Source organism: Pseudorasbora parva, chromosome 13 (assembly GCF_024679245.1).
Source record: "Pseudorasbora parva isolate DD20220531a chromosome 13, ASM2467924v1, whole genome shotgun sequence".
NCBI classification, from domain to species: Eukaryota; Metazoa; Chordata; class Actinopteri; order Cypriniformes; family Gobionidae; genus Pseudorasbora; species Pseudorasbora parva.
The window spans coordinates 37,481,179-37,507,459 of NC_090184.1; the positions used below are offsets into that span (position 1 = coordinate 37,481,179).

The following is a 26,281-nucleotide window of genomic DNA, read 5'->3' on the forward strand; positions in this document are numbered from 1 at the left end:
GTTTCCTACAAGATTTAGCTTTTTTTTTTAGCAAGATGAATAACTTCATAGAGAATGATATTTCCCTGAAAGTAAAGTCGCTATTTTGCGCCGCCATATTTCTACAGTAGCCTTAAACCGACAAACTGCTCTACAGAATGCTTGCTAGTAGCTATAACATCTTTCTCTACATGCTTCGAAAGGTGTGGGTTGTGGGCAGTAGCAACCTTACTGCTAGATGCCACGAAAATGTGTGTTTCTGTTCAAATGTTAGTAACTTTTTAAAATACATTTTAATTAAATACATTTTCTGTTGAATTATATTTAAAATTTGAATTGAATGAATTTTAAACAGTGGATTTTTCAGTGGAACTTTCAAAGTCAATGAGTATTAGTGTTAAATAATAATCATGACCATAATATTGGCCAAAATTATCCTAAATATGATCTCTCGTTATAATCAAACAGCCTTATAACAAAGTAAGAGTTCTGGGCTCATTCTGAGTCAGACATGATTACCTGCAGTTCACAATACGAGTTAGTAATCTGACTTATCTGATTCAGTAAAGAAGCGAACAATTTTTATTCGTCAGTTGGTTTAAATAATTAATTAAAATGAACCTCACCAGTTAAACACATTGGATGCATTTATACTGGTTGTGGTGCTGTTTGAAGTTACTGAGAAAAATGCAATAGAAATTTATGCTGCAGATTCCAACCACATTAAATATTTTATAGCATATACAGTGCCTTGCCAAAGTATTCGGCCCCCTTGAACTTTGCCACATTTCAGGCTTTAAACATAAAGATATAAAACTGTAATTTTTTTTGTGAAGAATCAACAACAAGTGGGACACAATCATGAAGTGGAATGGAATTTATTGGATATTTCAATCTTTTTTAACAAATCAAAAACTGAAAATTTGGGCGTGCAAAATTATTCGGCCCCTTTACTTTCAGTGCAGCAAACTCTCTCCAGAAGTTCAGTGAGGATCTCTGAATGATCCAATTTTGACCTAAATGACTAATGATGATAAATAGAATCCATCTGTGTGTAATCAAGTCTCCGTATAAATGCACCTGCACTGTGATAGTCTCAGAGGTCCGTTTAAAGCGCAGAGAGCATCATGAAGAACAAGGAACACACCAGGCAGGTCCGAGATACTGTTGTGGAGAAGTTTAAAGCCGGATTTGGATACAAAAAGATTTCCCAAGCTTTAAACATCCCAAGAAGCATTGTGCAAGCGATAATATTGAAATGGAAAGAGTATCAGACCACTGTAAATCTACCAAGACCTGGCCGTCCCTCTAAACTTTCAGCTCATACAAGGAGAAGACTGATCAGAGATGCAGCCAAGAGGCCCATGATCACTCTGGATGAACTGCAGAGATCTACAGCTGAGGTGGGAGACTCTGTCCATAGGACAACAATCAGTCGTATTAAAGTTTGCCACAAGCCACCTGGGAGAGACACCAGACATGTGGAAGAAGGTGCTCTGGACAGATGAAACCAAAATTGAACTTTTTGGCAACAATGCAAAACGTTATGTTTGGCGTAAAAAAGCAACACAGCTCATCACCCTGAACACACCATCCCCACTGTCAAACATGGTGGTGGCAGCATCATGGTTTGGGCCTGCTTTTATTCAGCAGGGACAGGGAAGATGGTTAAAATTGATGGGAAGATGGATGGAGCCAAATACAGGACCATTCTGGAAGAAAACCTGATGGAGTCTGCAAAAGACCTGAGACTGGGACGGAGATTTGTCTTCCAACAAGACAATTATCCAAAACATAAAACAAAATCTACAATGGAATGGTTCAAAAATAAACATATCCAGGTGTTAGAATGGCCAAGTCAAAGTCCAGACCTGAATCCAATCGAGAATCTGTGGAAAGAACTGAAAACTGCTGTTCACAAACACTCTCCATCCAACCTCACTGAGCTCCAGCTGTTCTGCAGTCTCTCGATGTGCAAAACTGATAGAGACATACCCCAAGCGACTTACAGCTGTACTCGCAGCAAAAGGTGGCGCTACAAAGCATTAACTTAAGGGGGCCGGATAATTTTGCATGCCCAATTTTTGAAATATCCAATAAATTTCGTTCCACTTCATGATTGTGTCCCACTTGTTGCTGATTCTTCACAAAAAATTAATTTTATATATCTTTATGTTTGAAGCCTGAAATGTGGCAAATGGTGGCAAAGTTCAAGGGGGGCGAATACTTTCGCAAGGCACTGTAAAACATTTTATCTTGTAAATAGTATAAATTACAGTGACCAGAATGTGCTAAATTAATTATCAATGGTTTATGTCAGTATATGGAGTGGTTTTAAACCTTCCAAAGGATCCTAATGCTTGAATGTGGTTATTTCAACAATGTGAATGTCTCAGTTGAACATTATTTATTTGTATTCTCTATTTTTCATTTAAAAATCCCTTTTATTTCTATATTATGACAATGTTTAATTAATGTAAAAATCATACTAACATTATAAGGAATGTTAACATATTAAGGAATGTTAACAGGAAGCATAAAACAATGCACTTAACTTGAAGAGTCATCTTAATCTCTCTCTCTTTGTTATAGCACAAAGCCTTACAGACATTTTTTATTCCTGTTTTTAATCTTAGGACAGTAAGCAAGTTGTAGAATCATACAAGTCGGGCTTTGAGCCGCCGGGTGACGTGGAGTTTGAGGACTACAGTGTATCAATGAAGAGGGCAGTGTCAGAATCAAGCTTCCTGAATGCTCGCGGAGAGAGCAGACGCCGGAGCAGGAGCAAACTGTGGCCTTTACTCAAGAGAAATAAGGTACAGCATTAGATTGATCTGTGGATAATAAACACCTGTTAAAATCACAAATAAGCAAATAAAAGAGTGGAAAACTACACTGTACAATAATGGCCCATTGAGATGCAGTTATATTCAAGTAGTTTTATTGCTATCAAGTTTGGAGTGGCTATTTCATGCAACTAGATCATGCAGTTTGTTATAATAGAATCTTATTATGATGATTAAAGTCAGCATGAAATGGAAGTTGCAATAGTCTTTTTTCCCTATTATATGTAGTATAGTATATACGAGTGAAATGAAAAAATGTGCTTCAAAAGGGATGGGTGAACGGTGGGCGGTTGGAATTTGCAACCTCACTACTAGATGCTGCTAAAATGACAATGCACCTTTAAAATATAATATTATTCATATAATTATTTATATTTATTTATAAAATGACTTATGATTATTTACAGCAACCCTATGACATGAGTATATATCTTTAACTACGAGATCAATTATATTCCATTACATTCTAATATTCTAATATATCTATTCTAAATGATATTCTAATCTAAAATATGAATCAATTATATATATAATATTAATTATAATAATATATAATAATATAATAACTAATTATATTTCTGTATTTATATCTATCAGTGTGTATGTTTCTGTTAAAATTTAAATTACCTTTTTTATATACATTTTAATTAACTACATTTTCTGTTGAATTATATTTAATGTTCAAGAAAATCAACTGTCATTCATGATATTTTCAGTCAATGAAATGAGTATTAGTCACGATCACAATATTGACCATAATAATCATGATTATGATTTTTCTCTCATTTTTAGTAGAAAATAATTACCTGCATTTTATATATATAACATATAGCCGAGTGAAAAAAAATGTAGGATGGGACTTGATTTTGTTCATTGGGAATTTATTGGATGGTTGAAGTTGTCCCACTAGTTTGACAGGTTAAAATTTTACCAAACTGAATTCTGGAGTTATGAGGCACAGTCCTGAAATGTGTGACTTCTCCTACTACAATCATCAAATCAAAAAACAATATGAATGCAAAACATGATGATGCAATTAGTGAGACGACAACCACCACTTGCCCCCCACACACCCACACAAACGTCTTCGATTGTTTTGGTAGTGGCAGTTTGTAAACTTGCAAATATATTGGATTACATGCAACATCTTTAATAAAGTTTTTAGAGAGTTTATAGAGGTTTTTTTGCCAGTGCAGGAACAGTGCATGAATGCTCTGAACAGTGGCTTTGTTCTTGAATATTTCTCTCTCTTCATCTCTTCTCTTCCTGTCTTTCTCCATTCTCCATTTCTCAATGTGCTCCATCACACCTTCATCTGTAGCTTATGTCTTTGTTAGCATCGCCCCGCCAGCCCCCTCCCCCTCCCCCCACCTCCCCGTCCCCGGACGGCCTCCTCAATGGCCCCCAGTCCCCGCAGCAGCCCAAGGAGCCCCTGAGCCAGCGCCTCAACGACTTCATGAGCACCAAACACAAAATGCACTGCCTGCGAAGCCTGAAACGTGGGGTAAGTTCACCTGTGTGTGTTCCCTGTGGATCTGATTGGACGATTACAAACACTAAAGCACCATCAGCTCAGTTTGGTTCTAAGTAATGTGTGGATGTGTAATCTGTCTCGTTCTCATGCTTTTAATCAACACCATCCTAAACATATCTGTCTTAACACCAACATAAAACTCCATGTTTTCTCTCTGTGTGTATTTACCATTTCCCCTAACATGTTTTTCTTGTCTTAACATTCACAGCTTTCGCTAAAGCTGGTAAGTCTGACTTTATATTAAAATGTGCTAAAAAAAATCCTCAAGACTTTTTATAATAAATAGTTTTAAATTGACTACACTTTAAGTAAATGAGGTTTGACAATCTAAAGTTTGGCATTTAGTCTGATCTAACTTATTGCTTATTCTGTCCAAGAACTGGCTACGTTCATACTGCGAGCCTTAGTGCTCAATTTATTGCATTGTTTTAAATGTGGCCAATATCATATTCCAGTGCAAACAGCTTATGGTCCTGAACTGACCTGGCATGTAGTCTCACTGATCCATGTCTTTATGGACCTTTCTTTGTGCACTGCTGCTGTCATGTTGGAACAGAAAGGGGCCATTCCCAAACTGTTCCCACAAAGTTGGGAGCATGAAATTGTTCAAAATATCTTGGTATGCTGAAGGCACACACACACACACCAAACTTTACACTTGGCACATTGCAGTGAGGCAAGTACCGTTCTCCTGACAACTGCCAAACCCAGACTTGTCCATCAGATTGCCAGACAGAGAAGCGTGATTCATCACTCTAGAGAATTTAGGGAACTTGTTCTAGAGTCCAGTGGCGGTGTGATTTACACCACTGCATCTAACCCTTTGCATTGCACTTGGTGATGTAAGGCTTAGATGCAGCTCCCCGGCCTTGAAAACCCATTCCATTAAGCTTTCTACACACTGTTCTAGAGCTACTCTTAAGGCCACACAAACTTTGGAAGTTTGTAGCTATTGACTCTGCAGAAAGTTGGTGACTTTTGCACACTGTGTGCCTCAGCATGTGCTGACCCCGCTCTGTGATTTTACGTGGCCTACTACTTTGTAGCTGAGTTGCTGTTGTTCCCAATTGCTTCCACTCAGGGAATTTCATGAATGGACGGATTGCACAGGTGACAACCTATCACAGTAACACGCTTGAATTCACTGAGCTCCTGAGAGCGACCCATTCTTTCATAAATGTTTGTAGAAAAATCTGCATGCCTAGGTGCTTGAATTTATACACCTTTGGCCATGGAAGTGATTGGAACACCTGAAGTCAATGATTTGGAGGGGTGTCCCAATACTTTTGGCAATATAGTGTATTTGTGCTTCACTGACTACCTTTCATAACTTTATGACTGCCATGAGTGTAGAATTGTGACAAATTTTGATCTAGAGTGATGTAAAAGTCTGTGCAGAAAACTGTGCAGACTGAGGTCGCATTGCAAAACAGCTGATCTGTATCGGATTTAGTACCACATTTGGAAGTGGCACAAATCGGAATTGAAAAGATCAGATTGCCTGTTTGTGCTGTTCACACTGCCATGTGAAAACAAGATCTGAGTCACCTGTGAGCAAAAAAATCTGATTTGGGCATCATTTGCCTGCAGTCTGAACGTAGCCTTAAACAGGACAGGACATTTAACTGGCAAGTAATCAGTATATGAATCTGTTTGTGTGTAGTTTGTTTTTCCAATCATAACTTTCTGTATCTTTTCACAGGGAACAGGGCAGGAAGACTACAGTCATCTTCCCCCCGAGCAGAGGAGGAAGAAACTACAGGCCAAACTCAATGACATCAACAAGGACATCCAGAAAGAGATGGATCAGAGGTAAATCATGCTGGTAATAGTAACAGCCATATTGCAAAATACCTCATCATTGTTTAAAACATACACTCACGTTTAAAATATAATATATGCTATCGTTCATCGGTGGCACTTCATGTAATGGCACCGTCGATTGATGCTCGTATGTAATTTCGTACTATTACAATAACGATAATATATAACTACAGAAAAATAAGATTGTTTTTTAAGAACAATATACTTTTGTTCATCAAGGCTGCGTTAAATTGTCGTTTCTAGTCCAAACATATAAAAATTCTTAAAAAAAGAAACATTTACTATACAAGCAAAAGTAATTGTCTTGTTTTGGGGAAAAATAACTCAAAATTAAGAGTTTTTGCTTAAAATAAGAAAATAATCTGCCAGTGGGGTAAATAAATAATCTTAAAACAAGATTATTTTTTGTTTATCCCACTGGCAGATTATTTGTCTTATTTTAAGCAAAAATTCTCTTAATTTTAAGTAATATTTTCCAAAAACAAGACAATAATTTTTACTTGTCTAGTAAATGTTTCTTGTTGTAAGAATTTTTAGAAATTTTGACTAGAAACAAGACAAAAATACTAAGTAAGAACTGAAGCATTTTTTGCAGTGAAAACAAGCATCACTGTTTCCACAATATATTAAGCAGTACTGTTTTCAATATTGATAAGAAATGTTTTTTTGAGCACCAAATCAGCATATCAGAATGATTTCTGAAGAATCATCTGACACTGAAAACTAAAATAATGATGCTGAAAATGTAGCTTAGCATCACAGGAATAAATTACAGGCCCCAAACTTTTGAATGAACGTGTACGTAATATAAGACATGATGTAACAAAATCAAGTGAGTTCACACGCTTATTGTTTCTACTAACACTACTTATAATTGTTTGCAGGGATGCCCTGACTAAAATGAAAGATGTCTACATTAAAAATCCTCACTTGGGGGATCCAGACAGTATAGATCCACGGTTAGAAGAAATTACACAAAGCTTGGAAAAATTGCAACTTGAGGCACAGAAATTTGAGGTGAGTCACTAACAAATTCGGTCAGGTACCCTCCCCTGTCAACAGTGAATATGTATACTGTGATTCATGTTTTAGTCTCATACTCCGTATATAGAATAATATTGTATTGTATATTGTTTACTACCTATATTTGAGTGCCTTATGTATCCTGTGTATATTGTAAATTGTGAATATTTTTAATACTGTACATGCCTTTATTGTGTATACATTCTATACTTGTCATTCTGTAGCGATAGCACCAAAGAATTTCACCAGGCTGATTAGAATGATTAACCATTACAAATAAATAGAAAGATCTGTTGTTTGTGTGTTCTCAGGGCTGGCTGACGGAGGTGGAGAGAAAATTACTTGAAAAGGGATCGGAGTCTCAGAGAAGACAGAGCAGTCATTTTGACTCGCAGGGCAACACACCTCTTACAAACAACTACGGTCAAAACCGAGAGAGGTACTTCAGTCTCTAGACAGCAGGGCTGCCAAACATGATGCTCTGAACGAGATGTCACTTCTTTTAAGGGCTCATGTAATGAGAGTTCATTTCATCACTATGAAAACATACTCTTTAAAGGGGTAGTTCACCTAAAAATTAAACATCTGTCATTATTTACTCACCCTCAAGTATTTCCAAACCTGTATGAATTTATTTCTTCTGCTGAACACAAAAGAAAATATTTTTAAGAATAACCAAACATTTGATGAGCCTACTATGGAAGTCAACGGGGCCCATCAACTGTTTGGTTACCCATATTCTTCAAGCTATCTTCTTTTGTGTTCAGCTGAAGAAAGAAAATCATACAGGTGAATAAATTATGACAGAATTTTAATTTCTGGGTCAACCATCCCTTTAATTTTCCAACTTTCCCAAAAAAGACTGTGGATGTATCTCTAAACTCTTTGACGTTATAAAAAAAAAAAAAAAAAAAAAAAAAAAAAAAAAAAAAAAAAAACTTTAGTTACATTGCAAGTGGAATGTATATAAAAAATGATATAATGCGGTTTAATGCTATTAGTACTTGATCTTATTTTGACACTACACTAATCCTATAGGAGGATTGTGAATTCAGTACAGCCTAAGCGAGGCACGCAGCGGTGTAACATTAAAGAGATAGTTCACCCAAAGATAAAGATTATGTCATTAATTAATCACCCTCATGTCGCTACAAACCCGCAAAACCTTCATTCATCTTCAGAACCCAAATTAAGATATTTATGATGAAATTTGAGAGATTTCTGTCCCTCCATTGACAGCTACACAACTACCACTTTGACCCTGTAAAAGGTTCATAAAAAGATCGTAAAACTATCCATATCCATATAAATTGGACGATTTAGTCCAATTTTTTAAGAGACTTGATTGCGTTATATAATGAAACTTTTATTCACATATAAACATTCATCAACTTACACATCAGTTGTGGTAAACGAAAGCTCAAGCATGTTAGTTTGATGTGCGAGAACCAATGAGGTTCATTCTCGTGTTACGCGGCACGTTTGAGCTTCCTCAAGAACCAACGAGGTTAATTCTTGTGTTACGCAGCACATTTGAGCTGACCGTTACCATCTTGCTAGTGCATCATCGTGTGTCACTCCCGGATAACAGAAAATGGGCAAAAAGGCAGGATGTGGCCGGAGCTTAGGTGACGCAATGACTATAGACGACCATAAGCAACTAGAGTTGTCATGAAGGGCAAAATTAGTTGTTTTTTTCTGCTGTAAAGTTGAGAATTTTAACATGGGGCTCAATGAGATTGTGCTCCCTTCTGGAGCCTGTCCCTAGTGGCTAGTTGAGGAATTGCAGTTTACATTACTTTCGTATTGGCTTCAAGAGGTTGCCGCTTGGTTACGCAACACGTTTGAGCTTCTGCAGGAACCATAGAGGTTTATTCTCGTGTTACCCAGCAAGAAATGGAAACTCTGTACGTCAAGCAGGTTCATTTGAGCTTCTGTCTATGTTTATGTTTGCAGATAAATGTTTAAATGTGAATAAAAGCCTAAATTCAATCTGTTCCTCGAATAAAGCAATCATGTCGCTCCAGAGCATTTTGATTAAACTGCTCACTTCATATGGATTAGTTTTACGATCTCTTTATGAACCTTTTGAAATGTTAAAGTGGTTGTTGCGTAGCTGTCAACAGAGGAACAGAACGCTCTCAGATTTCATTAAAAAAGGATGAACGAAAGTCTTACGGGTTTGGGTGATTAATTAATGACAGAATTTACATCTTTAGGTGAACTATCTCTTTAACTGTATAATCCGACTATAACGTCAAAGTTAATTTTGTCTGTTTTACGCATTGCATGTCTTCTGCACATAGTCCGGATGGCAGCTACACGGAAGACCCCAGCACAGAGACGACGATGCAGTTCAAATCACGCAGTACTGAGTTTGATGACGAATTTGATGATGAAGAACCTTTACCCACCATTGGAACTTGCAAAGCACTTTATCCATTTGAAGGTAAAAATCATCTAAATCATCTCCCAATAGCAAAAATGTGTTAAAAGTTGTGTTTGAAGGAATTCATGATTGCTCCGTGGTTACAAAGTGCTTTGTCAGTTTTGGGGATAATATCTTGAAAGTAGCTTCAACGCAGCACGTTTAAGCTTCCTGAAGAACTAATGAGGTTCAGTTTCGTGTTACGCAGCACGTTTGAGCTTCCTCAAGAACCAATGAGGTTCATTCTTGTGTTACGCAGCACGTTTGAGCTTCCTCAAGAACCAATGAGGTTCATTCTTGTGTTACGCAGCACGTTTGAGCTTCCTCAAGAACCAATGAGGTTCATTCTTGTGTAACGCAGCACGTTTGAGCTTCCTCAAGAACCAATGAGGTTCATTCTTGTGTTACGCAGCATGTTTGAGCTTCTGCAGGAACCAATGAGGTTCATTCTTGTGTTACGCAGCATGTTTGAGCTTCTGCAGGAACCAATGAGGTTCATTCTTGTGTTACGCAGCACGTTTGAGCTTCCTCAAGAACCAATGAGGTTCATTCTTGTGTTACGCAGCACGTTTGAGCTTCCTCAGGAACCAATGAGGTTCATTCTTGTGTTACGCAGCACGTTTGAGCTTCCTCAGGAACCAATGAGGTTCATTCTTGTGTTACGCAGCACGTTTGAGCTTCCTCAGGAACCAATGAGGTTCATTCTTGTGTTACGCAGCACGTTTGAGCTTCCTCAAGAACCAATGAGGTTCATTCTTGTGTTACGCAGCACGTTTGAGCTTCCTCAAGAACCAATGAGGTTCATTCTTGTGTTACGCAGCACGTTTGAGCTTCCTCAAGAACCAATGAGGTTCATTCTTGTGTTACGCAGCATGTTTGAGCTTCTGCAGGAACCAATGAGGTTCATTCTCATGTTACAACAATTTGTACCAGGCTGTAAACATTTTTTTTTTTTTTTATTGATTTAATTAATTTTGGGAATTTAAACATGGGGCTCAATGAGATTCTGGTCCCTTCTGGAGCCTGTCCCTAGTAGCCAGTTTACATTACTTTCGTATTGGCTTCAATAGAGATCGCGGGAGGTTGCCGCTTGGTAAAAAATAATCATAAAAAAATAATAAAAACACACACACATATATATATATATATATATATATATATATATTTATATATATTTATATATTTATTTATTTTTATTTTTTGTAGATTTAATTTGTGCGTTGCTTTGGATAAAAGTGTCTGCTAAATAAATAAATGTACTCAACATTTACAAAAAAATAAAAACTGAACAGTCAAATTGGTCATTGAACACATTATTGATAAATTTTTAAAAAAAGTGTTATGGGTAAAGTTTTTATTTTTCATTTTAATTAAGTTGACATGCTTGTTTTGGAAACAAATAAACATTGTATGTTTTGTGTCTGTAGGTCAGAACGAAGGAACAATATCCATGGCCGAGGGTGAGATGCTGTACGTAATCGAGGAGGACAAGGGTGATGGATGGACCCGTGTTCGCAAAAACGAGGACGAGGAGGGATACGTGCCCACATCCTACATCAAACTCTTTTTGGACACGAATGCCAAAGGTGCTATGACATATATATAATCCCACGCCACGGAACACCCGGAAAGTGTCATTAGTGAACGCCGTTTAATTGTAAATACAGTAGAAGATCATGAAAATGTCCTTATTGAACCGAGGAAGCAGAGCAATTCCTGTTTGTTCAAGATGCCATGCGTCATTTCACAGTTCTGGTCTTTATTTATGTTTTTTAATTATTGGTCTCTCAGACTTTATTTCTGCATCCATAAGGGTAAATTAGGCAATAAAATACACAGCTGCTGTGAAATTTTGATATATCTGATGGTAGAATGGCATTATATATAGCATTATAAGCTTGGAATTATGGTGGTTTTCTGCTATAACCAAGATATTTAGATACTCATTCGTGTTCATATTTTTTAATGATCTACATGCAATCAAATACTTTTAAGATTAGCAGCGAAATGATTATGAAATGTCATGAGCAAACTTCTGGCAATAAAAATATTTACTAACATTTTGACCTTAAAACTACAGACTAAGTAGCAATCCTGCATTTTAACGATAGTCAAAGTGTGTTTTTAATTGTAATAATTTTTTTAAGACGTCAAAATATTTGACTTGAGAGAATCTTTTGCATGAGAGATGAAATAGAATATTTTCTCAGGTACGTTTACGTTGGTGTACATCCTTGTACCTCAAATCCTGAATTTACAGGATCTTATTCTTTCCCCAACGGCAAATCATGTTCAATTTAAATGCATATCATTAAATGTGAAGAGCTCAAGTAATTAATGCATGTATCTTTGAGGCTTTTGCTAGCTTTGCATTTACTGCTGTACAAAAAAAGCTCTGCTTTAGAAGTAAAAAATATACTCATGAACCCATAGTTAACACGATGCCTTTCAGTGTAGTGAGCGTTGAAGCAATAATTCAAAAGATGCATGTTATTTGTACATTGACCAGCATGGAAAACGAACCGAACATGAAGTTTCCAGAAGGTCATCGCAGTATGTGTATTAGGTATATTTACACCAGGAATCCCGCTCTATATGCATGCTATAAACCAGACAGGCCATTTATTGCTGCTTAACAGATTCATAATTTGTCCATAGCTTTATCAGCAGCTGTTAAATATGCTTGATAGTGTCGCAAGCTAAATATATGAACAGTTTTGTATCGTTTTATACCGTTCCTGTCTTTAATTCACACAGCATAATTGAGCTTCCGTGGCTTACAGAGCGTTTTTAACCCATCATGTCATTGCTGTCTGTGAATCAACGATTGTTCAATTCTTATGCAACATCTCTAACATGTCTTGTGTGATGTTTTTTTTTTTTTATTTGTTTCTTTTTTTGCTTTTTGTTTCTGTTCCTTTCTTTGCAGATCCCTAAAAGTGTTTGGCTGGCACAGGAGTGGCAGGGCAAGCGTCCTTGCGTGAAACGTCCTCCTCTTGTAACTGTAGTCAGAGATGTGGGACAATGTGGGACTAACTGAAAGGATATTCCATTTTTAACTCAACCACTTTCACTGAACCCTCTCGTCTGCCATAATAATGCAAACCGATCTTTTACATGACTAGCGTGCTGATTATTTGCTAAAGCTTGCTTCTCGTATGGACCTAGAATATTTAGCCTTGTGCCGTAGCTGCTTGCCGTCAGAGCAGAGCCTTTAGGTTTGTTTGCTGAGGCACAGAGTAAGTGCCGTGTACATGTCTTGTTATTGCCTGGCTTGCTTCAGAGCCGAGAGGAGGTTTCTCATGAAGACATTAGACTTAATGAATATTTGTCAGTGCAGACTGTTCAGTTGTGTGAAAACTATAAAAATGTGGGGGATAAATGGGAGTCATTTTATATATTATAGGCTAGCATTGATTTGTTTTTTCAGGTATTACAGTGTTTGCAAGGCGGCACTGTATTTAAATCCTTCTTTTTTCTTCTTCTGACACAATTTTTTGTAATTGATCCATTTAAGAAATTTAAGATTAAGATGCCTTAAAATGGCAATTTTCATTCCTATGATGTTGATGAATGAATCAATGGACATATCAAAAGGTTTGGGGTCAGTAAGATATATAACATTTTTGAAAGAAATGAATACTTCTATTCTGCAAGCATGCTTTAAATTGATCAAAAGTCTCAGTAAAATATTTGTAATGTTACAGAAGACTTCTATAATGTATCATGGTTTTCACTAAAAATATTAAGCAGCTCTGTTTTCAACATGGATAAGATATCAGCATATTAGAATGACTTCTGGAGGATCATGTTGCACTGCAGTCTTGGGTAACAATGCTGAAAATGTAACTTTGCATCACAGGAATAAATTACATTTAATAGTAAGATAGAAAACAATTATGGGGGGGGGGAAGGGAAAAATGCAGGCTTGGTGAGCTTAAGCAGGTTTTTAAAAACATCTTACTGACCTAAAACGTTAGTTTTTTTTAAACTGACTTATGATAGAATGTTTTTTAACATTTAAATGAGTCATGACATGGATTTTTTTAAATGAATGTTTCCTGGGGTCTGATTATTTTCAACCTTTATTCTGACACTCTATGTTTGTCAGTAAATGGACATGGTTTTGATTGGCTAATGTCATTGCATAAGAAACAGTATCAGCGCCCACTCGCTATTGCATGCAAGTGTTTTGAAAAACATCCATATCAAAACCGTCATTTTAAGACAAAGCATTATGAAATTGTTTAACTACAGTTTATGATGCAACTGTGGTCAGATCCAATATAGCTTCATCTGATAAAATGCTCCGAACAAACATATAATCATCTGACATGATCCGAGACGCCATTAAAATCCAGGTCGGGCACACACTGTATATTTGGGGCCCTGCGATACAGAACGATCCCACAATTTCAAAACGAGCTGTTTTTGGAGCATGATGTTTGACAAAATGCGTTGTTTATAATGAGGAGGGTATTTTAAGCTCTCAAAATTTGCAGGATGTTTTAATGGTAGAAAGACCTCTTATATGTCAACATCAAATCAACAAATTTGATTTCTCATGTCATGACCCCTTTAACAGACTGTGAATGTCATTGTAATATAAGCATACTGAATTGTTTCTTTTCCATCTTTATTAATATCTCTCTCTGTTTGTAACTTTAAGCTATAATTTTACCTTAACACTGTTCTTTTGCTGCCTTGCAAGCACTGGTATTTCTATCAGGAAATGCAAATATGATTATTATTATTAATATTATGATGAATGCATAATCATCCCCTACATTTTATGTGAGGGTCTGTTGTAGATGAATAGTTCTCTATAGCAGGTGAAGTGGTAAGCATCTTTTCTGGTTCTTTACTCTTTCCTCCCAGAGAAGAAAGAAGTGTCACCTCACTCACTCACTCACTCACTCATTCACACTTTCTTCCTGCGATGTGTGCACACACACACCACAGCTGCTCCCTTTTTTCTCTCGCTTCCTTTCTCACCTCCTCTTCTGTTTCTCTCACTTTTGCTGTCTCAAACTCTCTCTGTTTTGCCTCCTCTTTATCTTTGTTCTTTTCGTGTTTTTCTGCATCTGAAGCCCTGTTTTTATGGGCTAGTTTTACCAGAGGGGGTCTGGTCTGGTAAATTAGTGTTTAACAGATTTTTTAAATATCGTCTGAATCAAACACTTCCATAATAACGAGCAAATTATGTTTATCTGCTAACTTGGGAAGTCTAATCTCATCTGGATGAGCTTGTCTGCATTTTACGGTATATTATTCTTTCACAACTACCCCAACTAAAGACCCGTTCACACCAAGAACTATAGCTATAAAGATATTTATAACAATAACTACATTAGCATCCACACCAACGCACAATATACAACATATCTTTTTGTTTAATCTAATCTTGAAGCAGTTTTGTCTGCTTTAAATGCTCGAGCTCTTAAAGTGATTTCCTCCGTGCCTGTATTGTTATAGATGTTATAATGATAAAGATACGGTAGTATCTATATTATATTATAGTTATTGTCTTTGGTATGAACAGGCTAAGGCTAAATGTCTCATTGCACTGAGACTCATAGACCTTTATGAATTAAGACTTTTTGCCAAGTTTCTAGGGAAATGGTTAGTTAGCTGATTCAAGGTAGTCATAGCTGATACTAATCCTGAAGTAAGATTTTTTATTTTTAACAAATGCTCAGGCAAAACAAAAAAACTAAAACACTATTTTCACAGTGCTGATGCAAATTTCACAAATAATTACAAAGAAATGTCAAGTAACAGAATTAAACGTGTCATTTTGAAGTAGAAAGAATAAGGGTGCGTTTACAACTAAAAACTGAAAACTTTATGCGATTTGGCCGTTCATTTACACATTAACAGCATTTTGGTGGCTTGAAAACAAACTTTTGAAAATTTGTTTTAAAGTGCAAGTTTTTGAAACCAATACCATTATTGTCTCAACTCCAAAAACGCTAATTTGTGGAAGCAGTGACATCACACATATACGTATTACATATTCAGTCTATAAGCATGTAGTGTTTCTTTATCAAGTCACATCGCCAACTACTGGCCTGACATGAATAATAACGGCATTTGTAGTCATTTTCACGAATCTGTGAACAGGGATCGTTTTGACAATATTGTCATCTTTACCCCAAACATCTTCTCCATTTTAAGTACATCGTTGTTGTGTAAACGTACCCTAAAAATGTATTTTCTTGTTAAACGTACTCCAATAATCCTCGTTTTATTTCGGGTGTGCTCTGGTCTGAAATGCTGACAAAGTCTCACTGCTCTATATTGGAATGAGTATATTAGAGGACTGGAAGCAACTGTTGCATAATCAAATTATTGAGTTCCATCTGAATCAGTACATGGAATCCCAGATGTCCTCTATTAATAATTGCAAAGTTTAATTGGCATTTAAAAAAAGTGATCAGCCTCTTTTTCTCTCTCTCTCTCTCTCTCTCTCTCTCTCTCTCTCTCTCTCTCTCTGTCAGCGCAGTGGATGTGGCTGTGTATGGTGTAGCTGTAGTGGTGCAGTCCAGTAGATGTTGATGGTGGTCCTCAGCTGGTGCTGTGTTTCGACGCATGCATGCTTGCCCTGTCTCTGTGTGTGTGCCAGTCTTAGGGGGTCCAAGTTTCCATAAAGTTCAAGCCTTCGACTTCTGACGGTTGAACTTAAGCATTTTGAATTGTGTTTGTGCCTGTTTTTTTTCCTTCTCTACTTTATCTTGAGTGTTTTATTTCTTTTGGAAAAGATATGCATGGTCTTGTCTCTACACATCCCCCTAAGTTATTCTTTTAAATTGTTTACACTGTTTTAGATTCTTTTTTGAGTCTCTGAATGATTGATATCCATGGTCCAAGATTAACAGTCACCAAGCGCCACATGCATGTAAAAACTGGCCTTGGTGAGTAAATCTAATGTTACTTGCCAGTTAACTGCTAAGAATAATAAATGGATTAAGTCGATAAAACCTGCTGGTTTTATCTGATATAAGTGAATCGAATGTGATTCAAAGACCAATCAAATATGTAACACCATTAATAAAATGTATTGTGTTATATTTATTGCACCAAAAAAATGATACAGGATTACGGTTTCGTATAAAAATATTGCTCAGTTAATGAGAAATATTTCTGGCTGGTAAAGTATGTCAGTTTACCTGCTATTGTTAATTTTGGACCCTGTCAATATCATTCTGATTTCATTTTTGATGTTAAACGCAAATATTTACCTCATTCAGGATAGTTTTGGACTGCTCTTCAATAATAGGTTCTGAACATGACGAATACTGTCATATCCATTCATGAAGAAACACTACCGCAGAGCTGAAATGTCTGTGCTTTTCTGTATATTGTGAACTTGCTGGATCCCTTCCTTCGAAGACCTCATAAACATAAAACTGCCAAATCAAGTGTGAAAGGCTTGTGACTTTTTTGCAAATGCTAACCAGTATAGTAGACAATGAGTTGAGTTTTATTTCATTTATCAAATCATTCATATTGTAAAAGTCAAAACTGTGTGTCTGTCGAACTGGGCAGTTTTTATGTAGAAGTTTAACAAATTAAAGTTCATTTTAAAATGGTTCTACTTGTCCTGTTTCTCGTCTTCCTAAATTATTGGATTATTGGATTTAGTACATCCAGACAGTATTGTTTAATGCGGTTTTGCATAAATTACTGCTAGTCATTCAACTCATTTTTGTCCCTCATTTAGCTAAATTTATGGTAGCAGAGTTTGATTCAGCCTCATTTGGAGCTTTTATTTATTTAGCCAGTTTAAGGATGTTATATACATTTCATTATTTGTCCTTGCCAGTGTTGTTGTTGTTGTTGTTAACTTACTCTAAAACTATTCCAAAATAATTTCCAGTACTTGAAATAGAATAAAATAAAAAATATTTGCATTAAATGTAAATTACAACTAGCTTCTATTTACACTAAGTAAAAAAATAAAAATAAAACATTTTCCAAGCAATAGACGACATTTACACAGTGCAAATAGCTATTTTACTAAGTGAAAATAGTGATATATTCTATTTACACCATGTACCATGTTCGCAATGTGTGTAATAGTAATTTGATTTATACTTTATTTGCGCTGATATACCTCAATATTAACAGTACATTAACAGGATGCAATAACAGAGTGTAAATTATTATATTTATTAAAATTATTAAATGAATGCCACCTTAAAGGGACAATAAAAGCCCTCCCTAACCCTACCCAATAAACATTTTTAGTATTATTATTATTAAACATTACATTAAGCACTTTATTTCCACTTTTAAAACATTTTCTTATTTTTATTTTTTATTGTAAGTAAATGCCGTTCCAATGTGATATGTGCTCGGCAAAAGGAGGATTTGAACCCGGGTCGCTCACATCTAAGCCGTACGCTCTACTAACTACACCATTGAAGAAGATAAAATACGAGCATCTTTTTAAAATCTTGCTAGGCCCAACCAGGCATTGTTAGAAGGACCAAGTGTTATAAGCACTTGCCAACAAGGCACTCTGTTTGCACTTAGTGACTTTCCACTCCGTAAAAAAATATTAGATGTAAAAACTTAAATCTAATGAAAATTAGAAATGTTGCTTGATGTACTAAAATGACAAACTAAAATGTGTATTATTGTAGTATAGACTAAAATGTCAAAGGCATATAAAATTACTACAACTTAAAATAGTATAAAAAATAAAAGCCAATTGGAATAATAATAAATACTATAAAAGTATAAGCTACTTTTAAAAGATGATATAAGAATGATACTTTTTTTTTTTTTTTTTTAACTAGAGTTAAAACTATTTTTAGCCTAACACCCATTTTCAGGTCACAACCCCACCAGTTGATGACCACTGATGGTAAAAGTGACCACCAGGGGGCATCAAAGCCAAAACAAGTTCTTACATGAGTTTTATGATCATACAGTACTCAAGGGTATCCTTAGGGGGGGTGCAACTGGCGTGCTTTAAGGGTCTCCTGCAGCAAAATCCTCCCACCTCAAATCGTAAATGGATTGGGATCACCACGGCACCACAAAACCAAACCCCGCTTCAGCCTGACAGTACTACACTGTAAGTGCGCGTTTTGCTAAGGTCCAAGTACATGAAAAATGCAACAAAAGAAGCATGACAAATTAGTTCCAGACTAGAGACCAGAGATGTGACTAAGAATGTAGAGTTTTTAAAAATCTGTTCTGATAAATTTACACAATGCAATGGTAAAAAATACAATATACATCTTTATCCATTATTGTAACTTTGCTGGGTGTATGACCACACGCACAGAAAAGGGGTGTTAAAATTGGACCTTTAGGGGTACAACAGCTTGTCACTGGGACAGTACCCTTAAAATTACATCTTTGTACCTTTTTTTTTACTTCTAAAAGGTGCATATTAGTACCTTAGTGTACATTTATATGTAGCTTAAAGGGGTACTTCAGCGCTGGGAAGATGAATCTGTACTTAAACTGGGTCATCAATGCAGTAGAAATGTGAAATTGTTTTTGAATTTGGTGTCTTCTAGACTGAGAAAAGACAGAAAATGTATTTTTGTCCCATGGGGATGAAAGACTACAATTCCCAGAATGCTTCGCTGCCCTGTGAGGCCATTCCCAACACCACCAACTTCATTACTGTGACTGAGTTAGAGAAGACACTAGAATTAAAAACTGAACGTGTCTGTTCAATACAAGGGGGTAATCTAGCGCTCGGAAAGCGTTCCACCCCTAGGGGCTGCCATTGCTAACCAAGCCATCACCTGCTGTTAGCATCCCATTGACTCCCATTCATTTTTGAGTCACTTTGACAGTGAATAACTTTACATCAGAGGCGTTTAAAGACTCCATTTGTCCATTGTATATTTCTAAAGAAACACGACAATGTATAAAAGGCTCCATTACCTTGTATCTTACACTATCGCCCCGCAGAAGCTGTTTTTGTAAAAATAGGCTAACGATTGCGTCATAACCAACGCGACCCTGTCGCACAGTTGAGAAATTACCGTATAGACCTGAGGAGACGCTCGCAGGCAATCTTTTACTGTCTATGAGACAGTCGGGGGGACGTGGAGACATGTCCTGGAGACTAGTCTGATAAAGTCAAGGGGGAAGAATGGGTAGAAGCCCATAGTGAGCCAAAAGCAACGGGAGAAAATATTTAAACAACGTGATTCAGCTTTCGCTTTCCACATCTACTAGAAGACTCACAGCTGTCAGACAGGAGGCTCACGTCACATCTACGTCCTCAAGCTCAGTCTGAGCCTGCGCAGTTCGCTCAGCCATCAGGAAGTGAGTGCCCCTAGGTTGACTTCATTATTTCGCCGTAGACGTCAATGGGGTCGCTGTGTCCATTTCTTTTACTGTCTATGGTTCAATATAATGAGTGAGTCACCGCGCGAGTGTCACAGCCCTGAGCACTAACTGCACGAGTGATGAGAGCTGAGGTAATCACGACTACATTCGCGGCATACATTCACACAGGAGTTCAGTCTGGCACGCGTTTCAGTTCATGCCTTTGCAAGCTTAACTTTCATAGAAATGAATTTGAGATGTTAAAAGACTTACATTGCTCACCATAGCTCCGTTTAAATGATCCTGTCTGCAAACTGAGCTCTCCCTGCCAGCTGAGTTTAATCTCCCATCCCCCATGCGCAGATTCAATACATGCGGAAATGGCTCCCTCTGCTGGCTGTAGTCTTTAGCCTCTGGGCAAACATTCCTCCTATGATGCAAAAATCGTCATTTTGCATCATAGGAGGAATTTTTCCAGAAATAAAATGCATAAATCTCTCGTCTCAGGGAGATATGAGGGGGGAAAGCACAATAATTTGAATATTCTCCAGGGTTTCTACTGATACAAAGCCATATGCTAATCGCTGAAGTAACCCTTTAAAGGGATAGTTCACTTTAAAATAAAAATGTCATCTTTTACTCATCCTCAAGCTGTTGAATTTGTATTAATTTTAACAAACCTGTATGAATTTTTTTCTTCAGCTGAACACAAGGGAAGATATTTTGAAGAATGTCAGTAACCAAACAGTTAACTGGAGCCATTGACGTCCATTGTATTTTTTTTTTCCTACTATGAAAGTCAATGCCTCCAGTTAACTGTTTGGTTACTGACATTCTTCAAAATATCTTCCCTTGTGTTCAGCTGAAGAAAGAGCTTCATACAGGTTTGAAACAACTAATGGGTGAGTAAAGGATGACAATTTTCATTTAAAAGAGAAATATCCCTTTAAGGTACAACTATGAACCTTTCTGTGGTAAAAATAAAAATAAAAAAGAAGAAAAAAAAGGTAAAAATATACAAGCCGTTTCACCACTAAAGGTACAATTTTTGACACCTTTTTCTCTGTGTGCATGATGGGCCTTGAGTAAAATAACTTAAAAATTTAAAACCGTGGTTATGTAAAATAAACATCTCATTAATTTAATTGGATTGTTTGGCAAATTGCTATTATGTAAAATCTCAGGAGCAGCCTCTTCTCATAACTCTCAAGAAACCCTTGCACATCATGTAACAGGTCATATCCTCGATCGTGGAGAAATGAGTCTGTCTGCTTGAACAGGAACCAGCGCTTCAGATAAATGGCTTCCTCCTACTCCTAAAAACGTACCCAGTGGTCTAGAGCTCAAAGTTGAAAGAGGCTTTAGCGGGAAAAGGGGGGTGCGATTGGTTCAGCAGGTGAGGACTGGGAATGCCAGATAAAGAACAGAATTTCTTGCATCACTTCCGCTGTTTGTTCTTCTTTCTATTTCCAAGCGATGGAATGCTTTGCCGTTCAGGAGGCAAGGAATTCAAAACAAGTTCATTAAGTTTGAATAGAGTCTTCTTTTTAAAGCTGTGTTTGACCACCCCACCCTAATATCACAAAGGCTTTTCCACAATGCATCCTTAAGCCTCCAAGAACTGATTTCCTGCCCTTTTCATTTGAACATATCTGTAGCAGTCTGTTTTTAAACAGAGTAATAACAGATGTTGGTACTGATGGAACAAACTAATGTTAGCTTTTGCTCACTATCTACTGTAAATAGGTGTGTTGGGCAACAGGAAGTGGCACAGGCATAGACTTATTGAAGATAAATATACACCTACTCAGCGCCCCCTGATGTTATGGAGGAAGAAGAACTATTTTGTAATGGATACTACATACTGCCTACTTTATTTATTTTTTAACAAATAGCATATGAAAGTGTTGTTAGCTAACTTTTTAGTTAATTGTAATAAAGCTGAAATAAAATAAATATTAGATTAAAAAAATTGAAATGATAAATGCAACAAGCTGAAACAAGTTAAAGGTTGCATGTAGTATTTTTGCAGTAAAATATCCAAAAACCACTAGGCCGGTGTTATATATTTTGTCAGTTGAGTACTTACAATATCCCAAATGTTTCAGCATAGCGTCTGAGGAAGTCGCCTGTCAATTGCGTCATATCTGTGCTACCCTCGGTTTCGGGTTTGGCAGGAGAGCTTTTCTCTTAGAGGTGAGAACAAGTGAACACACGGAGTAACATCATAACATAATTTTCAACACTTATATCTAATATGATAAACAGAGCTGCATTACCTATTAATCATAACCGGAAGAGTGGATCAGTGCAGGTGCCCGGAGCTGTGTCCCGTCCCGTCATAATAAAAGTCCCGGTGTTCGCGAGGTGGGTATTTGTTTAAAGGGTTACTTCAGTGATTAGCATATGGCTTTGTATCAGTAGAAACCCTGGAGTATATTCAAATGATTGTTCTTCCCCCCCTCGTATCCCCCTGAGACAAGAAATTTATGCATTTTATTTCTGGACAAATTCCACCGATGATGCCAATTGACGATATTTGCATCATAGGAGGAATGTTTGGCCAAAGGCTAAAGACTACAGCCAGCAGAGGGAGTCATTTCTGCATGTTTTGAACCCGCTCATGGGGGATGGAGATACACTCAGAGCTCAGCTCAGCTACAGGCATTCATTTAAACGGAGCTATGTAAGTGTATGTAAGTCTTTTAACTTCTCAAATTAATTTCTATTAAAGTTAAGCTTGCATAGGCATGAACTGAAACGCGCCAGACTGAACTCGCGCTGTGAATGTATGCCGCGAGTGTAGTCGTGATTACCTCAGCTCTCATCATGAGAGCTCATTTATCTGCACTTACTGCAGTTAAGACTCCTGCAGTTAGTGCTCAGTGCTGTAAAACTCGCGCGGTGATTCACTCATTATATTGAACAGACACGTTCAGTTTTTAATTATAGTGTCTTCTCCAACTCAGTCACAGTAATCCAGTAGCGGTGGCTTTGGGAGTGGCCTCACAGGGCAACGAAGCATTCTGGGAATTGTAGTCTTTCATCCCCTTGAGACAAAAATAAATTTTCTGTCTTTTCTCCGTCTAGAAGGCACCAAATTCAAAAATAATTTCACATTTCTACTACATTGATGACCCAGTTTAAATACAGATTCATCTTCCCAGCGCTGAAGTACCCCTTTAACAATCGCTCCAGCAGCCTTGCTCAGCTCCACAACACTCTGCTTTACACTACAGTAACGTTAATAACCGCATGCATGAACGTGATTTCTGCCCGAGTCCTATTTTCCACCGGCTGTGAGGTGAAGACCACATGTCCCAAGATGCTGCGCTCAAACTTTACATCAAACTACGCATTTGTTTTGAATAGGCGCCCTCCAGTGGACGGAAAGCTGCATAGTCCACCTTTAAATTACTTAACCAGATAAAAATAATGCAAAAATATTAAAAAAAAACTAAAATTAAAAAATAAAAGCTAACTCAAAATATAAATAAATACTATAAATAATACTAAAATAAAACATTGTTCATGAAACATTGTTCATTGATATGAAACATTGTTCATTATGGGACAATACAAATTCAGCAAAAGTGCTGCAGAGATGATGTCAAAACCCAGAAGATTAATTTGCCAGTGGTTCCCTCAAGATTTTCCTAGGGGTTTTATAATGCGTTTGATTTATTTATTTATTTTAATTTATGAGTAAAATAAGATCTGCGTTAAACATAACTTGACAATACTTGGACATTGAAAGCTCAAACATGCTGCGTAACACGAGAATGAACCTCATTGGTTCTTGCCGAAGCGCAAACGTGCTGCGTAACATGAGAATAAACCTCATTGGTTCTTACCGAAGCTCAAACGTGCTGCGTAACATGAGAATAAACCTCATTGGTTCTTGAGGAAACTCAAACATGCTGCTTAACACGAGAATGAACCTCATTGGTTCTTGAGGAAACTCAAACATGCTGCTTAACACGAGAATGAACCTCATTGGTTCTTGAGGAAACTCAAACATGCTGCTTAACACGAGAATGAACCTCATTGGTTCTTGCGGAAGCTCAAGGCGAACATGCTTGAACTTCGGTTTAGCATAACCAATGTGTGAGTTAATAAATGTTTATGAATAAAAGCTTAAATTAAATCTGTTCATCATATAAATCATTCAAGTCTCTTCATTCAGTTCATATTCATTTTATGATTTTTTTGAAGCATCAATGTTTAAGTCATGTAGCTGCAAATGTAGGGACAGAAAGCTCTCGGATTTTATCAAAAAGATCTTCATTTGTTTTCCAAAGATGAATCTTGTTCAAAAAGATGTCTTACGGGTTTGGAAGGACATGAGGGTGAGTAACTGTGTGAACTAGGTTCTTCATGGAACCATCCATGCCAATAAAGAACCTTCATTTTTAAGTGTGGCATCTGCAAACAAATGCTTCAGGAGCTTTTCTCTTTTCACAACACATTGACGCTTCAAAAAAAATCATATTGTTTTGTAAAATAAAATGAAATTGTTATCTAATGACATTTTAAGCCTAGTTTAAGTGCCCACATACTTACTTGACGCCCAAGTAAATGAAGGAAAGGGTTTGCATTTCTGAAACGTTTGACCATGCCCACGGAAGTGTTTCATAACAGCAATTCTGGAGCAACGTGGAATTAACTTTCGATGAAATATAAGAATCACGGCATTGTGCTTGAAGGCTTTAAGTGAAACACTGATTTTCTCCACACGCTTTGGATTTGGCACCATTTTGTCTTTCTAAAATCTGTCACTCACTGCTGACGCAGATCCTTTTCCTGAGCGGGTGAGATTTGTATTGTTCGAACGAAGCAGGCCCTGCTATCTTCATCCACCAGCGGCTTCCCGTTTCCTCCAACACTGGAAATGCTGCGTGTCTCCCCCTCCTCAGGCTAACCTTCAGGCATAAATTAAAACATGTTGGCCTCTTGTTTTCCCTTTATTTTCAATGGTTTTCTGTATTCATATTTTGTGATATTTTATTAAACAGACAGTTATGGTCCTGGCATTTGATTTAGTCACCTTGCCAGGGACTATTTAAAACCCTTTTATTTATACAAGTAAAAGGCGTTTCCATCGCGTGAAAGACCCGTGTTGACTGCATGACGCGTTTCGCTGGCATATCCTTTGTGATGCATAAAATTAAATAATTTGCAGAACAATAAAAACTTTATAGAGTAAATAAAATGTATACAAACCTTAATTTTACCAAAGAAATGCACCAATTCGGCAGAGTCGATGCTCTCTCCTGACGAGGATGCAAAAAGCCCGCGCTCAGCTAATCTAACTAAATGGCCAGTCAAGTAAATGTAAACTAACTAAATGGCTTAAGTAAACTAACTAAATGGCTTAAATGCTCAACAAGCATTTAAGTAGAAAAATAACTTAAGAGTGTAGGATAACTCTTGAAAAAAAATATATATAGAGAGAAGTCCAGACAGGACTGTAGCCTGTGTTTTCGTTGCCGTGAAATACCGAATAGCCTACGTTACATCCTGGAACAATGCCTGTCTAAAAATGTAGTCCTATCTCCAAACCTAATTAACCATATGGTTTTAGCTTATCCTTAAAATCAGAAGAAAATGACAGGTGAAGGGCTGCCAACTTTTGAGTTTAGCTTGGAGTGAATGTGATTCTATTCAGCTTCGATTTGATTCCGATCATGATTCAGTAAATTTGGCATAATCAGGGCCTACATGTTAATTTTTCTCAAGGCAATAAATCTGTCTCTACTAATTCTATTAACAATCAGGGAAACCTGTCAGCTGCTATTATTAAAGGTTAAAATGAAGAACTCATTCTTATACAATTAATATCATGGGGTTTATACGATAACGTATAAACCCCATGATATTAATTGTATAAGAAAATATTTATTAATAATATAATAGTGAAAATATAATATGTAATAGAGCATATATTTAGCAAAATTCTCCTATCTATAGAGTTCATTTTTCTAGCTTATACATGCTCATTGATTGCTATATTGTTCACCAGCTGTTTTATTCACGTCTGTTTGCGGTTTAAATACCTAAACCATTAGGCCTACATAAGACAATTTCATAAGGTGTATCTTTCAACATAACTTCTGACGTTCATTCATGTTTAATTGGTGCTGAGCGTTAGGCCTAACTTACTACTTAAATCTCAGCCTCAGACATCACAGCCACCGTTGGCTGAACGCCTGCTGCATATGGCTCACTTAGATAGAAACACTTCAGGAGTTATTAAGTCGTCATCTAATTGGTTGAATTCAACACGATGTCCACGTGACCATGTGTATGTTGCGTTCATAATGCTTGGAAACAAATGCCATGATG

General features: G+C 36.9%; 2 protein-coding genes across 7 annotated transcripts in view; one reads left to right on the forward strand and one right to left on the reverse strand.

The window, feature by feature from the left end:
- fnbp1a (formin binding protein 1a) overlaps positions 1-13,733 on the forward strand; it is a 35,430-nt gene extending 21,697 nt beyond the window's left edge. For 2 of the 5 annotated variants that reach the window (XM_067414276.1, XM_067414274.1), the window contains 8 exons: positions 2,616-2,795; positions 4,147-4,329; positions 4,568-4,582; positions 6,062-6,171; positions 7,068-7,200; positions 7,518-7,645; positions 9,513-9,655; positions 11,062-13,733. In XM_067414276.1, coding sequence (XP_067270377.1) covers positions 2,616-2,795; positions 4,147-4,329; positions 4,568-4,582; positions 6,062-6,171; positions 7,068-7,200; positions 7,518-7,645; positions 9,513-9,655; positions 11,062-11,240 — 1,071 coding nt within the window. In that variant the 3' untranslated portion in view covers positions 11,241-13,733. The remainder of the gene's footprint in view (positions 1-2,615; positions 2,796-4,146; positions 4,330-4,567; positions 4,583-6,061; positions 6,172-7,067; positions 7,201-7,517; positions 7,646-9,512; positions 9,656-11,061) is intronic. The other 3 variants (XM_067414278.1, XM_067414277.1, XM_067414275.1) reach the window with 2 other exon arrangements.
- Positions 1-25,442, reverse strand: part of ift81 (intraflagellar transport 81 homolog) — a 74,277-nt gene extending 48,835 nt beyond the window's left edge. The window contains exons 1-2 of one of the 2 annotated variants that reach the window (XM_067412753.1): positions 25,160-25,442; positions 24,720-24,858 (exon numbers count right to left, since the gene is read on the reverse strand). The gene's annotated coding sequence lies outside the window, so the exon portion shown is untranslated. The remainder of the gene's footprint in view (positions 1-24,719; positions 24,859-25,159) is intronic. The other variant, XM_067412754.1, reaches the window with a different exon arrangement.
- Between the last annotated feature and the right edge of the window lie 839 nt (positions 25,443-26,281).